General features: G+C 38.4%; 1 protein-coding gene across 1 annotated transcript in view; it reads left to right on the top strand.

Moving 5' to 3' along the window:
- Nucleotides 1-14,799, top strand: part of Rfx6 (regulatory factor X6) — a 57,336-nt gene extending 42,537 nt beyond the window's left edge. The window contains exons 12-19 of the mRNA XM_060373297.1: nt 1,952-2,096; nt 3,207-3,316; nt 5,452-5,569; nt 6,895-7,017; nt 7,782-7,988; nt 9,622-10,134; nt 10,925-11,137; nt 13,990-14,799. Coding sequence (XP_060229280.1) covers nt 1,952-2,096; nt 3,207-3,316; nt 5,452-5,569; nt 6,895-7,017; nt 7,782-7,988; nt 9,622-10,134; nt 10,925-11,137; nt 13,990-14,165 — 1,605 coding nt within the window. The 3' untranslated portion in view covers nt 14,166-14,799. The remainder of the gene's footprint in view (nt 1-1,951; nt 2,097-3,206; nt 3,317-5,451; nt 5,570-6,894; nt 7,018-7,781; nt 7,989-9,621; nt 10,135-10,924; nt 11,138-13,989) is intronic.
- The last annotated feature ends 1,330 nt before the right edge of the window (nt 14,800-16,129 follow it).

Below are 16,129 nucleotides of genomic sequence, written 5' to 3'. Positions count from 1 at the left end.
AATGCCGGCTGGTACAAGTTAAGGTAGTGAGGCTGCATGATTCCTTTTTTAGATTTATCCCTTAAATTGAGTGTATGTGAGTGTTTGCATCTGTGAGGGGGTATGTGCACATGAGTACAGGTGCCTGTGGAAGCCAGCGGCACTGGATACTCTTGGAGCTGGAGTCACAGGTGGCTGTGAACTTACTGATGTAGGTACTGGGAACCAGGCTCCGACCCTCTGGAAGAGCAGTATGTGCTCTTGCCCTCAGAGACATCTCTCCAGCCTGGCTGTGTGACACTTAATGTTCTCAAACCTCCTCTGTACTTTAAACTGCTACTGATAGTCACTGTCAAGTAAGGAGTGGCAAACTAATTCCTACACAGGAATAACACGTATAGTTGTCACTGTCACTGTAATTGTTGGCCTTCATAGTGCAGCAAGGTGTGAAGTGTCCTGAGTAAAAAAACAAACAAACCAAAACACTGAACAAAACCAAAAAACCCTATCACTAGGCCCAGATAAAAAATGTAATATTTAAAACATTATTTTCCCCCTCTCATTTTTATTTTTGTTGTGTGTTTTGGTTTGGTTCTTTGTTTGTTTGTTTGTTTCAGAGACGGTTTCTCAGCATACCCCTGGCTGTCCTGGACCTCACTCTGTAGACCAAGCTGGCCTCAAACTCACAGAGATCCACCTACCTCTGCCTCCCAAGTGCTGGAATTAAAGGCATGTGCTACCACCACCCAGCATTAAAATGCTTATTTATTTATTTTTTTAATTGATTTATTATTTATTACAATTTGTATTCTGGCTGTAGCCCCCTCCCTCATCAACTCCCTTCATCTTCTCCTCCCATGCCCCTCCCCTAGTCCACTGATAGGGGAGGTCCTTCTCCCCTTCCCTCTGACCCTAGCCTATCAGGTCTCATCAGGACTGTCTTCCTTTTTAGCTTAGTAAGGCTGCACCCTTCCTCAGGGGAGGTGATCAAAAAGCCAGCCACTGACTTCATGTCAGAGACAGCTCCTGCTCCTTTACTAGAGAACCCACATGGAGACTAAACTGCCATGAGCTACATCTGTGCAAGGTGTCAAAGACCTCAACCTAAAACCAGACACACTAAACCTGTGAGTAGAAAAAGTGGGTCAGAGCCTTGAACTCATTGGCACAGGAGACAACTTCCTGAACAAAACACCAACAGCACAGGCTCTAAGAGCACAATCAATAAATGGGACCTCATGAAATGGAAAAGCTTCTGTAAAGCAAAGGACACTGTAAACAGAACAAAACAACAGCCTACAGACTAGGAAAGAATCGTCACCAATCCTATATCTAATAGAGGGTTAATATCCAGAATGTATAAAGAACTCAAGAGGTTAAAATGTTTTTTTTAATTTAATTTAATATTCTTTGCTTTGTGATGATGGATTAAAAGTATTATTTTCACTATCAACTCTCCAATCTCTCAAATGAAATTTCAAATCTCTCTCGTGGATGATCATGAGTTTCAGTTATTGATTTTAATTTTAAAACGAGGAAGAAGTTTGAGCAGAGGAGAAAATTCAGTCAACAAAGTATTGGTCCTACTGACTTTAGGGCCTGCACCAATACAAAAGCCAAGCATGGCAGCAGCTCCCACCTGAAAAGCTGGTGCAGAAGAGACTGAAAGACATTGATCCCTGGGGTTTCTGGCCAGCCAGTCTAGTGGAATTAGTGAGTTCCAGGTTCAGTGAGAGACTGTCTCAAAAATTAGTGTGGAGACAGACTGAGGAAAACAGCCAGTACAGACCTTTGGCCTCCACATAGACAGGCGTACAAATAAATACGACTATGTATATATGCACAGACACTCAAGAGAAAAGCTATTTATGACCACCATCTTCCTTCAAGAAACTACTTTTATCAAAGCTAAACATTTTCTCTAGGTAGACTATAACTGATACAGTTAAGTGTCCTTTTTGCCTATGTGCAGATTGCTAGACCAGCCCTCTTTGACCAGCATGTGGTGAATTCAATGGTGTCTGATATTGAAAAGGTTGACTTAAACAGTATTGGATCTCAGGCTCTTCTTACTTTATCCAGCAATGCAGACACGGAGTCCGACATCTACAGCGAACGTGAGTCTGTTCAGCTAACAATAGAATCTCTTAACTTTGACACTACTGAACTCTTGGTAGGAAACTTACCTGGGGGGGAGGAGGGAGACTTCCATGTACTCTGTCGTGTGCCCCTGTCATCGTACAGCCTATGCAACACATCAAGATTGTGTCCCAACACAATTATATTAAAAATAGAGATTTGATCCAGGCTTAAGACTATTTGACAGTGTTAACCAAACCCATGTGTGTGACTATGCTCAGTTCTCAATACCAATGGGTATAGCAGCAGACTATTTTTCCCACCAATTTTCTATCTGCCAAACAGAACTGCAGCTGCCTCTAGGATACGGCACAAGCAACGCCCTGTTCTTGGAGCCTAGCATCAGAGCCTCATTTCTGTTTGTGGAAATTCTGTTACATCTTGTGGTTCAGAAAACCCTAAGCTCTTCAACAGGGTGATAATCCTAGGCTGTCCCCTTAATTTTATGAAAGATGTTGTCTGTGAAAATGGCTTAGTTCTTCAGTGCAGAACTTGCAGAAGTTGTAGAAGATAGTGTCTTTCTGAAAGCAGAAAATCAGTAAGCCCTGTTTGGGCATTAGTTAAATTTCAACTCATTTAATGAGGTACTTTTGTTATATGAAAGTCCTGAATTAAAAGGAATATTCATTATATTAATTATTTCTAATAAGGAAATACATAAATGTACACATATAAAGTATAAAGCTATATTTTAGTATATCCCAAGACAGCTACACTGATGACTACACTTAGCATTTTTGTTACTATTATCAGAATAGAAAATTAATTTATTTCACACATTTATCACCTCCATTCCCCTTTATGCCATAAGACAGCTAATGACTTATATCTTAAAGTTTTATCTTGAGTTCAAAGTAGTTGTAATATATTTTAATTATTTTTATTATTAACTGATAATTGTTCATAGTGACAAGTTTTATTATGAGATTTTCATATATGTATATAATGTATTTTGATCATATATATTCTTAATAACTGCTCTTTATTCCACTCTCATTAATCCCCTTCCTCTTTACAACTCTTTGTTCTCTTTCTGTTCCTCCCTTCTACTCTTTTTCCTTCTCTTCCTCTTCTTTTTGACCCCATAGATGATTCTATCACTGTGTTCCAAGAACTGAAGGATCTACTTAAGAAGAACGCTACAGTCGAGGCATTTATTGAGTGGTTGGATACTGTGGTAGAACAGAGAGTTATTAAGGTATTTTTTTTACATTTTTCATCAATTACACTTTATTCATTCTGCATCCCCCCATAAGCCCCTCCCTCCTCCCCTCCCAATCCCACCCTCCCTCCTCCCTCTGCTTGCTTGCCACTCCCCAAGTCCACTGATAGGGGAGGTTCTCCTCTCCTTTCTGATCTTAGTCTATCAGTTCACATCAAAAGTGGCTGCATTGTCCTCTACTATGGCCTGGTAAGGCTGCTCCCCCGCCAGAGGGAGGTGATCAAAGAGCAGGCCAATCAGATTATGTCAGAGGCAGTCCCACTTCCCATTACTATGTAACCCAATTGGACTCTGAACTGCCCTGGGCTACATCTGTGCAGGGGTTCTGGGTTATCTCTATGAATAGTCCTTGGTTGGAGTATGAGTCTCTGGGAAGTTCCCTGTGTTTAAATTTTCTTGTTCTGTTTCTCTCCTTGTGGAGACCCTGTCCTCTCCAACTCTTACTATTTCCCAGTTCTTACATAAGGTATTTTTAATAGATAATTTAGAAAATATTTTTAACCTGGATCTAATTTTTTTACTGTTGTGGAAAAAGGTCCAGATGGTGAATGTTTAAACCATGTTTTGTGTATTTGTGAAAACTAAGAAATGGGGCCAGCCTAGATAGCCACCAACAGACAAATGGCTAGTGAAAATGTAGTACATACACAAAGTGGATTTTTTTTTTCATTTGTAAAGAAAAACGAAACTTGTTGGAAAATGGGTGGATCTATAAAGCATTGTATGATGTAAGGTGATCTAAGCTCAAAACGATGAAACCATGTCTTCTTCCTCAAACCTGAGCCTGAAAATGCATATGTGTTACAACATAACTGGGGGTAAAGACAAGAAAGGAAGACGAGAAAGGGTGAAAATGGGTGATGAGAAATGATGGGGCAGGGAACAGGACATGTGGGGCGTGAAAGAGTTTAGAGATTGGGTGGATTATGGGGAGCTCAAGGATAGCAGTAGAGGGGCAAGGAGGCGAGGGGAAGGAACATGTACTAAAATATACTTTGTGTAACTATGCCACAATGATATTTAATAGGTTATGTGCTAATTTATAAATTGTAAAATGCTATGTGACGTTTTTGAAGTCATTTCTAATTGAATGACCCAAATACCGAAATTAGAAATATGACTGCTTTGAAATCACTGGACACAAAATCCATCCTCTTTCTTTCTTTCTTTCTTTCTTTCTTTCTTTCTTTCTTTCTTTCTTTCTATCTTTCTTTCTTTCTTTTCTGGTTTAATATGTATGAGTGTAGATTTTTTAATTAATTTATTTTTTATCAATTAGAGTTTATTCACTTTGTGTTCCAGCTGTAGCACCCTCCCTCATCCCCTCCCAAACCCTGTTCCTTTTATAATCAAAGGCTACAGTATACTATTTTCCCCTCTATAGTGTGTAATGTTACACCTGATCATCAGCCTTAGTTAAAGGTAAACTTTGATACTAGAAAGATTTGAGTCTTTCCTTAAAAGCACATTTTCTTAAGAGTGACTGGAACTGTGATCCTATGAATTCGAACTTTTGATTCTGAAGGGTGGCAGTTTTACATTTTCTATTTGGTTCCTTCAGCTCTTTCAGTTAACCTTCAAGTCATCCATCATGAAGAGAGGTATTGAAAACAAATATGTCCCTCACTAGCTGGCTCGAGCCACTCCATATCAAGGAAACTGGTTATAGTCTGGGGACTTTTTGTTCTGGAAGGAAAACAGACTCTTGTTCAGAACCAGAGAAGTCAGTTAATCATTTACAGAAAAGTACAACCTTCACTTTATGCATTACCTTCTGTCCTTCTTAAAGCTTTATTTAAAAAAAGAAGATAAAAATATCCTGCAAATTATTTCATTTTGTAGTAGTCTAATTCTAATAGGAAACCAAACTATAAAGGATAGCGATGTGGTGCCTTTAAAATGACAAAACAATACAGAACAAAACAAAAACAGCCACAGGCTGAAGTTAAATTATGTTATTTGGACAAATCATTTTGTTTGATGAAATAAGTATGAAACCACACCATCTATTTGCTTGTCAGGCAGTTTATCTACTTATTTACCTGAACAGGGCACATGTGCAGTGTGAGAAAAAAAAATGTCACAGCTTCCTTTTGTTCTTTTATTTTTAGACGAGCAAACAGAATGGGAGATCTCTGAAGAAGAGAGCTCAAGATTTTCTGCTAAAGTGGAGTTTTTTTGGTGCCCGTGTAATGCATAATCTGACCTTGAACAACGCATCAAGTTTTGGTATCCACTGTGCTTTATAATAATTGATTTCTGAATGATTTCACTCATTCTCCAGTTTGTCTATTTTCAACATTTCACTACTTATTTCTCCTTCTCAAAACACATCTGATTATCAATCATGTTGAGAATGGTAATTATGGTTTACAGTTTGGGAATCAGAGCTCCTGTAGTGGTGAGGCATTACCTAAGCCAGTCTGAGCAATATTATTTGCATAAAGTATGGGTGTTTGGTAAGATGATGCAAATAAAAACAGTTTACCTTACAGAAACCATTTGTAGAAGTGATTACATAGGTTTTCTGTATAAAACAAATAAAAACAATAACAGACATTCTCCAGAATCCCTCCTCAATGTACAGCATGGGCGTGTTTTGCATCTTTCTTGAGTACCTATATGGCTGCACTTGAGGAACCATGTAACCAAGAAGGCACAGGCTCCTAAGTTTCTGAACTTTCTTGCCTGATCTCTAAACTCACGCTGTAAATTGGGTTGTTAGTTTTTTTTCAAAAATTGGGTATCTACTTTTCCCTAAACTTTCTAATTTTGAACTACAATACTAAACTTATAGACATCAAATTGCCTTTTAACAACTTTTCCTATAGCAAAACAGGTTAGAGTCCCCCATGGTTTCATTTAAGATTCAATGGAATTAAAGTTAGATAATGTGTTTCAAAGTAAAAAACAATGGCCTATCATTGAAAATAGTTTTTCTTATATTTCAAGTTCCTTAACATGCACAGCACTGAAGCCTGACTTTAGCATGAAGAAAATACTTTTGTTAGGAAATTTGTTGAATAGTTTGAAGAAGTTTAAAGTGTCCAGGCCCACTGTCCTCATGAAAACTACTCATTTGCTTTTGTTTTTAAAGCAAATATGGTTCAAGCTCGAAAGACACCTTACTTGATAAAATTTTCAGACAATGTTGGCCACCGTCTAATTATTTAGTACAAAGTCAACAGAAATCAAGCAGAAGAGAGCTCGTTCTCCCCAGGTGACCGCTTATCATGCTCTGGTGTGTGCCCTCTCAAACCACTAAGCCTGTCTCACTTTCATCCGCATTTTCCTTTGATGTAATTAGCAGCCAAAAGGGCTGGCAGGACAGTGCACACAGGGAGCGAGGCAGGAGGTACACAGAAAGATTAGAGACCCGAGTTAAGCATGTTGGTCTTAGCAGGTCATCTAGAGTCCAACACGTGTTTGTTTATTTCAGTTGTTCCTTGTAAAGTATAGTGAGATGGTCACAAAGATAACTTTTCTCTCCTTTCCTTTCCTTTCTCCTTCTCCCCCTTTTCCCTCTCTACATGCCCTCCCCTTCTGTACACTAGGTTCTTTCCATTTGATCCGGATGCTTCTGGATGAATACATCCTCCTGGCCATGGAGACTCAATTTAATAACGACAAAGAGCAGGAACTACAGAATTTATTGGACAAGTATATGAAGAACTCGGGTAACTTAAACAGCCACTTATACTTTTCATATTTTTTTTGTTTAAATCTAAGGTTAAGAATCTATGGGTGCACAAGTGGGTTCAGAGTAGTCTCAGTCTTCCTCCAAACTCAGGACCATGAGCATCATATCTGAACACTGAGGGAGCACCCTCTCTCCTCCTCCCACAAACGTCAGTGAAGGTTCCTCAACCGAAACTGAAAGTTTACACAACTTATGTTCTTAATTTCTGAGGCTTTCAATGATGTTAGAGACAAATCTGCCCCCCCCAAAAAAAATCATTGTAATTCAAGACAATATATGTAGCAATACCAGGTAGAGACACAACAAGAATTTAGAGAAAGGTTAGTCCATTTCTGGTGAAGATCATTTAGCACAGTGTAAATTGTTTAATGCCCTTCATAATGTACCTACCTACAAATATTTAACTAACAAACCTGGGCCATTGTTAACTACCAAAACCTTCCAGCCTGTTTCCTGTGGAAAATATTATGCAGAAGTTTCTAGATTCATTACTGAACCAGGCGCCATTTCCGGTGTCTTTATCTGGGAGGAGGGGGCTGGCCAATGAAGAGTATTGCATAACCTCATCTGTGTTGCTTTAAAATAATCACTCAAGGTCCACTGAGAGGGGCATGGGAAGAGATGAGGGAGGGAGGGTAGGATTGGGAGGGAATGAGGAAGGAGTTTACAGCTGGGATACAAAGTGAATAAAATGTAATTAATGTAAAAAAATAAAAATTTAATTAAAAAATATCTTTCCAGATGCAAGTAAAGCTGCCTTTACTGCTTCCCCGAGCTCTTGTTTCCTGGCCAACCGTAATAAGGGCAGCTCACTCTCCAGTGACACCGTGAAGAACGAAAGCCACATGGAGACATCATATGTTCCTCTCCCAGGCAGCCAGCCTGGAGTTGTACCCCCTGCTATGCACGCATTCCCAGCTGAGAACACGGAGAACATGCCACTCACAGGTACGCAGAAAGCAATAAAGCACACCTTCCTAGGCTTTCCTGCAGATCTCAGAGGACCCGTTCCATCATTTCTTTTAATACTCATAACTTCCACGAATGCCACAAGGAAAAACATTCCATACTATTAAAAAAAACTTTTTTTTTAATTTATGGGTTTATATTTCTGATTTTTTTGCCATTACCATTCATATTTATATCATTACTCATGTAGTTATCACATGCTGACAGTAATTTATATCAGAAGTATGATTAGATCTCTTCATTTAATAAAAGAAAACCTATCTTAGATATGCAAAAATCTTTAAAATACTTTAAAGATAAAATGTGGCTGCTTTCTAGGCATGGCGGCACACATCTGTAAGTCCAGCCCTCAGGAGACTGGGGTAAGAAGATAAGAGTTCAATCCTGACTGGGCTATGCAGCAAAATCCTGCCTTTAAAAACTGTATTGCTGGCTGGGAGCTTGCTCAGTGCTTAAAGGCACTTGTTCTTGTAAAGGATTCAGCACCCACATGGAATCTCACCACCTCCTCAGGCACGAGCTATGCATATAGTACATAGACATACATGCAGACAAAATGGTCATAAAAACAAAATAATCAAAAAACAAACTTTAAAAATGGGTTGCTTTTTTGATTCTGGCTTCAGCACAATTTCTTTTCCAGCCACTTTAGGACAAATATGCAGTACTTTTATGCTGTGGAGCGAAGTGATTTTTTCAGTGATTTGAAATAGATGTCAGAGACTATTTTAAATCTGCTTATTGGCTTGTGGACTTTTTGAAAGTTCCATTTCTTTACATTAATTCATTGGACATGCAGAATTTTAAAACAAGAGGGGCCTTATAATGCCGTGGCTTAAATATACCAATGGAAAGCTGTGGGCCCAGGGAGTGCATCTCATTGCTCATTGGTGGTGTTTGTGTGAGGCTTTCAGCTGAGTCTGAACAGTGGGCATTGTGATGTTAGTGCATTTTTCCATTTTGAAGATCAAATAATTGCCCATTCACTTGCTTTTTGGCCATGATACAGTGTGAGTATCAGACTCCTTTGCCCTTCCTATTTGTGAGGTTTTATTTTTTTAATTAATATTTTTTTAATTAAAAAATATTCATACAATATATTTTGATCAAGTCCTTCCCTCTCCTCCCACCCCCAGCTCCCCCCAGCTGCTCCCTGATCCTCCCTAACCCCTTACCCTGTGGGAAAATGAAACAATGCCAGATTTCCACCTTATCAACTCCGAGTTACGAATGTTGTGATATATATATATAGCTGTGTTGTGACTCTGTGTGCATATATATTTTCCAGTTCATTTATGGAAAGTGGGAGTTACTAGGTTGGAACAAAGGGTTCATTAATAAATCATCTGAATATTTATTTATTTATTTCAATTTATTCACTTTGTATCCTGGCTGTAGCTCCCCCTACCTCATCTCCTCTCAGTCCCACCCTTTTTCTCTCTTTCCCTCTATGCTCTTGCCCTAGACCACTGATAGGGGAGGAGGACCTGACCCTAGCTTATCAGGACTCATCAGGACTGGATGCCTTCAATTCCTCCTCTGAATATTTTTAAAGACATGATCCCAACTACTTACTATACTACTCACAGAATGCTCTCACTCTGTTTTCCAGGTCAAATAGAGCTTTCACAGAGTACTGGTCATCTGATGACACCACCTATTTCTCCAGCCATGGCAAGCCGAGGAAGCGTCATTAACCAAGGGCCAATGGCAGGCAGACCCCCAAGCGTGGGCACAGTTCTCTCAGTTCCAGCACACTGCTCAACATACCCAGAACCAATTTATCCTGCCCTTCCTCCAGCCAACCACGACTTTTATGGGAACAACTCTAACTATCAGACTGTGTTTAGAACACAGTCTCACCCTGCATCAAGCCTCTATGCTCACCGCGCGGAGCATGGGCGATGCATGGCCTGGACTGAACAGCAGGTTTCAAGAGACTTCTTCAGTGGCAGTTGCGCTGGGTCTCCATATAATTCCAGGCTCCCTTCTAGCTGTGGACCGTCCCCCCATACACCAGAGTCACAGAGCATGCCGTTTTTGACCACGGGAAGCTTCAATTTCCTTAGTAATGCAGGAGCTAGCAGCTGCCAAGGAGCAACACTGCCTTCTAATTCTCCTAATGGTATATAACCTTTAAAAACATTTTTCTGGCTTTTGAGAACCTGGCACTGAGTGTCACCTCTGCTGAGCATCATGTCATCCAGTAAAAACTGTAAAAAAAAAAAAAAAAAATCACAGACTCTTAACTGCTTATAGTGTCTGTCTGCCATACCCAAACATATTTCTTATTCTTGTGGTTTTATTAAAATTTATTATACAGGATAAAAAGAGAAACTTATGCTAGATACATACAAAAAAGAATATCCTGTCCTTTGAAAATATTTTGAATGTAGATTATGTCTTTCAGAGAATTAACAGTATATTTAAGAGTTTGGATCTACAATTAATATTCCCTGTTTAGTTAAAACAAGACAAAACCCTTGAAGTTAAGGAGACTGAAAGACAGTTGTATTTATTAAACTTTTAAAAAAAGACTTTCTCCTAAGTGTAGTCTTTCTCCCAGAAATAAGATTCTGTAAGAAGGAATTGTGTTTTGCGTAATAGCACGATTTAAAGGGCTGACAGTACTTTTGTCTTTCTTCATAGACATGCTTAATAAATTTATATAAGGAAAATATGAAAAAGGTATATCCAGCCTCAAAATTAATACTATGTCCGTTACATTTTAACTGAAAAATATCATAGCAAGCCATATTATGTAAAAACAAATGTCCAACTCTCCAGCTAGTAAAAGGAATAATACTGATCACTTGATGTTTTTGGGGCTATTCCCAGCTATATTGTTGCTTTTGCTTTTCCTGGGGTGATTTGGTAACAATCAAATAAAGTATTCTCAACCTGTTCTGTTCTAGGATACTATGGAAACAATATAAACTACTCAGAGGCTCACAGGCTTGGCTCGATGGTGAACCAACATGTTTCAGTTATCAGCAGTGTTCGTTCACTGCCTCCTTACAGTGATATCCACGACCCACTTAACATTTTAGATGACAGCAGCCGGAAACAGAGCAACTCGTTTTTTGCAGACACAACCTCTCCAGTTGCATGTCGGACTCCTGTAGTAGGTAAATTGTTTTCATAGTCATTAGAAGCATTTTAAAATGTGATGGACTTCAGATATGTAGAAGGGCCTTGGGGAAAATGTTCAGGTGAACTTGGCAGGCATGGCCCTAACGTAATTTTATCACTGGATCTGAAGTTATGTTTTTGTGTTTGAATAAGAGTAAATTTTCATTTCTTATTCTTTTTATGATTAACACACATGTGCTTTAAGATATGTCATTTCTTCCAAAAGTAATAACTTATGTTCACTGTGTTTAAAAATTTTAGAATAGCTTGTCAAAAGCATTTAGAATAGTAGTTAACTTTATGAGAACAGGAATGATATATTTTCCTCATTTTCTTATGATCATCATCAGACTTACTAGGACATGTCAAGAGTTACCTCTGGACCCCATAACCTCCATCAGCACCCCACACCACTCTGAATGTTTACAAAAGTGTATCCTGTGGTGGCAGTACCTAGAATTTTCTCAATCTTTTGTAAAAAGAGATCAAATACCCTTGCAAAGACTGTTGCTAGTTTTTATTGTTATATAACATAAAATTCGAGTCAAGGTGAGCAAATCAATGTGCCTGCCATGAAGTCTTCTAGTTGCTTCTTCCAACCTGAGCCTCATCTGTAAAGGGACTAGATGCACCACCTAGTTGGCTGAACAGAAGAAACTTAGCAAACCAATGAGTGATGAAAGAATACAAAATAATCTAGGGCAGAACCCTTGCCTGACATACGTGAAGCCCTGGATTTGACTCCTAGGACTAAACTAACAACCTTAAATCTATACATACACTTAATTAAAAGTTAATTAACTAAAGTGTACTTTAATTAAAAGTTATTTCTAATAACACAGACCTTGAACCTAAAGCTATGTATATATTTAGTTTTGAAATTTTATAATGATGTATCACCGAGAGAGTATGCATTCATAAAGCATCAAAAAAGAAGTGTTAAGGTTTATATGAGACAACTGAAATCTTTAATGGAATTTACTTTGACACTAGTGCAAGTAAGAGCATATGACACCCAGTAGAAGCATCGGGAAAATGAAATAAATTCCATCTCTCATCACTCAGTGTACTTTTCCAATAATTCAATAGGAAGTACTTCTTCCCTTCCTGTGCCCATCACAAATGTGCCCTGAGCAGTCTAGCAGCTCATCTCCTGCTATCTGCTAATAGTCATTGCTTCTAGGTTACTTTAATGAAGCAGAAAATTCCACTTCAGGAAGTTTCCTCACCATCAGACTAAAATGTACTGTGCTGCTCTTGTTACTATTAGTTCTGTTTACTTATAGAGATAATGGAAGCTTTGATGGAACAAGGTTTGGAAGTAGGGTGGATTCCCAGAGCTAGTTGTCAGCGCTGGCTAATGAGCAGATTGCAAGCTGGGTGAAAGAGGAAGGAGGAAGGAGAATAAGTAAATACATACAGTGAGGCCTGGGATTCATTAAGTCCTCATTAGTTATGAACCATGATCCTTAAAGACAGAGAACACACTGCCTTTGACAATGAGAAGGCATCAGCAATGCAAGAAAGAAGTAGACCTCTTGAATGTTTGTAGATCAACTACATATCAGACCCCAGGTATGAGGGTACCAAGGTAATCAGGACGTAGTTTCTGCTTGAAGGAAGTTCATGTTCTACAAGGGAAAGTTTAAGGCAATGAATATACAAATGAATATATTAAGAAGTTAATTTCATCAGAAAGATAACTACCACATACGTGGAAACTGTATTTATATGTCTGTATGTGTATGTGTGTGTGTGAGAGAGAGAGACAGAGACAGAGAGAAACAAAGAGAGACTGAGAAAGAGGCACATTAATATGTATGTATGCATATAGGTCATAAAGGATCATGAGAAAGGAGAAAGAGCTCTTAATAGACATGGAAAATATTTAATAACAGAATGCATGCAATGGGAAAGTAGACACTGGAATTAATTGGGAAGAGGGAACCAGCAGGAGAGGAAAAGGAGTATGGAAAAGGCCAGTGGAGGATGGGACTAAATCAGAACAAGTATAAAGACCATATGTATGAAGATGCTAAGATAAAACTGATTACTTGAAATACTAAAAGTTCATTAAAAGATAATTTTAAGTTCTCAGAAATGTGAAAAGTGGTGGCTGACAAAGTAGGAACTATTTGTGGCAGATATCAGGAGTGGAATCTTAGGCAGAGATCTTTGAATTGAGAGCTGGGAAATCCAGGAAACACTGTGAAAATCTGATGGAGAAGATTCAGATAAAAGAAACAGTCATTAGAGAGTCTCTGAAATTAAATGAAAAAGATGCAGATTTCAGTGAGCAGAGAGAAAATCAATGTGGCTTGAGCACCTAAACAAGTGAGAGAATGGAGCAGAATAAAATTTAAAAGTCAGCTCAGATAGGATTTTATGAATCCTGCAAGGAGACTGGGTTTTGTTCCTAGAGAGTAAGTCATGGTCAGCTGAGAAAAGAGTAGAAACTGCTTTATGCATCAGCACTTTCTTTCTAGCTCCTTGGAGGGTAAGACCCTTAAGCAAGGGTGGGAACATGAAGCTGCTGTATCGGTCTAGAGAAAGATGGTGATCAGAGGTGCAGACAGAAGGGAGAAGTAGACTGGGGACATATTTTAGTGAGAGATGGAATGTGATACTGAGTTTCCCTCTGTCAAATATGTAGAAATAATAATGGGAGGACAACAAATGGGAAAAATTGAAGAAAATAGGATTGTTCTGGTGAACCATGTACACTCACATTTAAAGCTGCTGATTTATGCTAAATGCAAAAACCGTCAGAGGTTCAAAGTGAGTGGCGCTTGCAGAATAAAAAACACGTCAATTTGTTTTCAATTGTTGACTACATTTTCCTTTCCAGCTTCCAACTTGCAAACCCAGATTTCTTCATCTTCATCCCAGTGTATGTATGGAACTTCCAATCAGTATCCAGTGCAAGATAATCTGGACTCCAATGAAGCAAGCAGTAGAGAAATGGTGTCCTCTTTACCGCCCATCAACACTGTGTTTATGGGGGCTGCAGCTGGAGGCACCTAAATGAACAATGTGGAATGCAGTTGAAGCTCAAAATCTCTGTTTCACCAATGTCATTATCCACTCCCAGCTGCCATGACAGAAAAGAAGGTGGAATATGCAGTGGATGAACATTATTTTTTAGGTTGCTGATACTTTATACAACTCCATAGTGAATGGAGATAACTTGTATTGCACACAAATAGGCTAAAATGTGAAGTCATTATTTACCATAACTTTAAAAACTATCAGATGAAGCCAATGGAAATTTGAAGATGCAGACATTTCAAAGATATAATATTTCACTTTCTAATTTATTGAAAAATCTCTACGTTTCTTCATTTTTGGTTTCTAAAACAAGAAAAGTATATTCAATGCCTTCACAATATCTTTAATTTATTTGGATCTCATAATCATTGTTTACTATCACTTATTTGACAAAATGTCAAATGTCTATGTTCTACCTCCTATGGAAATGTTTACAAGGTCAAGACTTAATTGTTTGCAGCCTAGACCAAAGTGGATTGATCTTCTATCCCTGTGCATTAGTGTGATTTCTGTTACATAGCAATGTTCCAATTCTATGTAACTGAATAGAAATGATAAACACTTTCCTTCTTTATTTAAAATGATAAGAGGAAATAAAAAGAATGTGTGGACGCATTTTTAAAGGTGTGATTATTCTTGAGATAGGTGCTGTTTCTGAAAAACATGGGGACTTGCAGGCCAAAGTACTTTGGGTCTGACATGAAAGAACCAATAAAGCTTGCTGTTTACATCACTACAGTTCAAGAGTGTTTCTATATCAGACTCGTGCCTATAAATGTTAAGAAATTAGGTTTAGACTGTTTGAGTTTTCTTGTGTTTAAAAGCAGTTATTTATTGAGTACTTTGGTAACAAATTGGAAAGAAAGAAATTGGAAAGATGATCCTCAGGGATCATCTGGATGCAAAGGCTAGTTCAGAAGGGAATTATGTGTAAGCGAATCCAACTGATATCACCATCTATCTACATCTGCTTCTTTTTCTTTTCCATATGTTGTGGCTCTAACATTCATGGACTATACTAGAACACTTCCATTAACTGTACAAAAAAATCTCTTGTAATCTTATGATGGACCTCTTACTGTTTGTGTAGAGAATTGGGTTATGTATGCCATAGCCTCCAGGTGCATCCTAAGATCTGTTAGGGCCAAATATCCATGAGATGTTGTGGTTTGAGAAAATAAACTGCGCAATTGTTTTCAACAAGAAATAAACAGTTGCTTGTGGACTTGTTGGCATTTGCTTAGTATGCCCACTTAGCAGCATACAATATGATCTAATAAAGAAGCAGAGAAAGTTTGCAGTATTAACAAATTACAAAAAAATATGAAGCTAAGTGTTCTATTCCTTTCAGTAATAATATGGTGTGATTACAAGGAAGGGTGGAACTACAGGCTTGGAATGAAATAACAGCACTACGGAATGTTTGAACATAACTCTTGTGAGTTAGGAACCACACTTTCCAAGGCATATTCAGAATTTTCAGATGCTATGTTATATAACATAGGAACTACAAAACTGAGGATATTCTGCAATACCTTTAAAATATCCTTGAATGGGGATAAAGGGGAAGGCTGATAGAAAATTAAAGCTTAAAGATTTGAGGGTAGAGAAATAGCATTGAATGAAGGATGTTCCCGTAACATCTAGCAGCTCTGTGTGGGGAGAGACAGTTCGGCTAGGGGCGTCTTTAACCTGAAGAGTATTTGGAAGACTACTTTCATATACTTTCCCAGCATATGAGTGCAGACAAAAAGAGATGTGAGAGACATAAGAGTATTTTCAAAAATACATGAGCATACTTTCAGACAATACAGTGTATTATTATTCTCTAGGCTCATTTGCAAGGTGTCGAGTGGAAGTAGCTGACCATGGAGTGTACAGAAACAGACAGGTGAGAAGGATCCCAGAGCTTCCTGTGATCCAAGCTGATACTGATATCC

This window comes from Meriones unguiculatus, chromosome 20 (genome assembly GCF_030254825.1).
Source record: "Meriones unguiculatus strain TT.TT164.6M chromosome 20, Bangor_MerUng_6.1, whole genome shotgun sequence".
Taxonomy (NCBI): domain Eukaryota; kingdom Metazoa; phylum Chordata; class Mammalia; order Rodentia; family Muridae; genus Meriones; species Meriones unguiculatus.
Note: the sequence above shows the minus strand (reverse complement) of the source record. Positions and strands in the feature narration are given on the sequence as shown.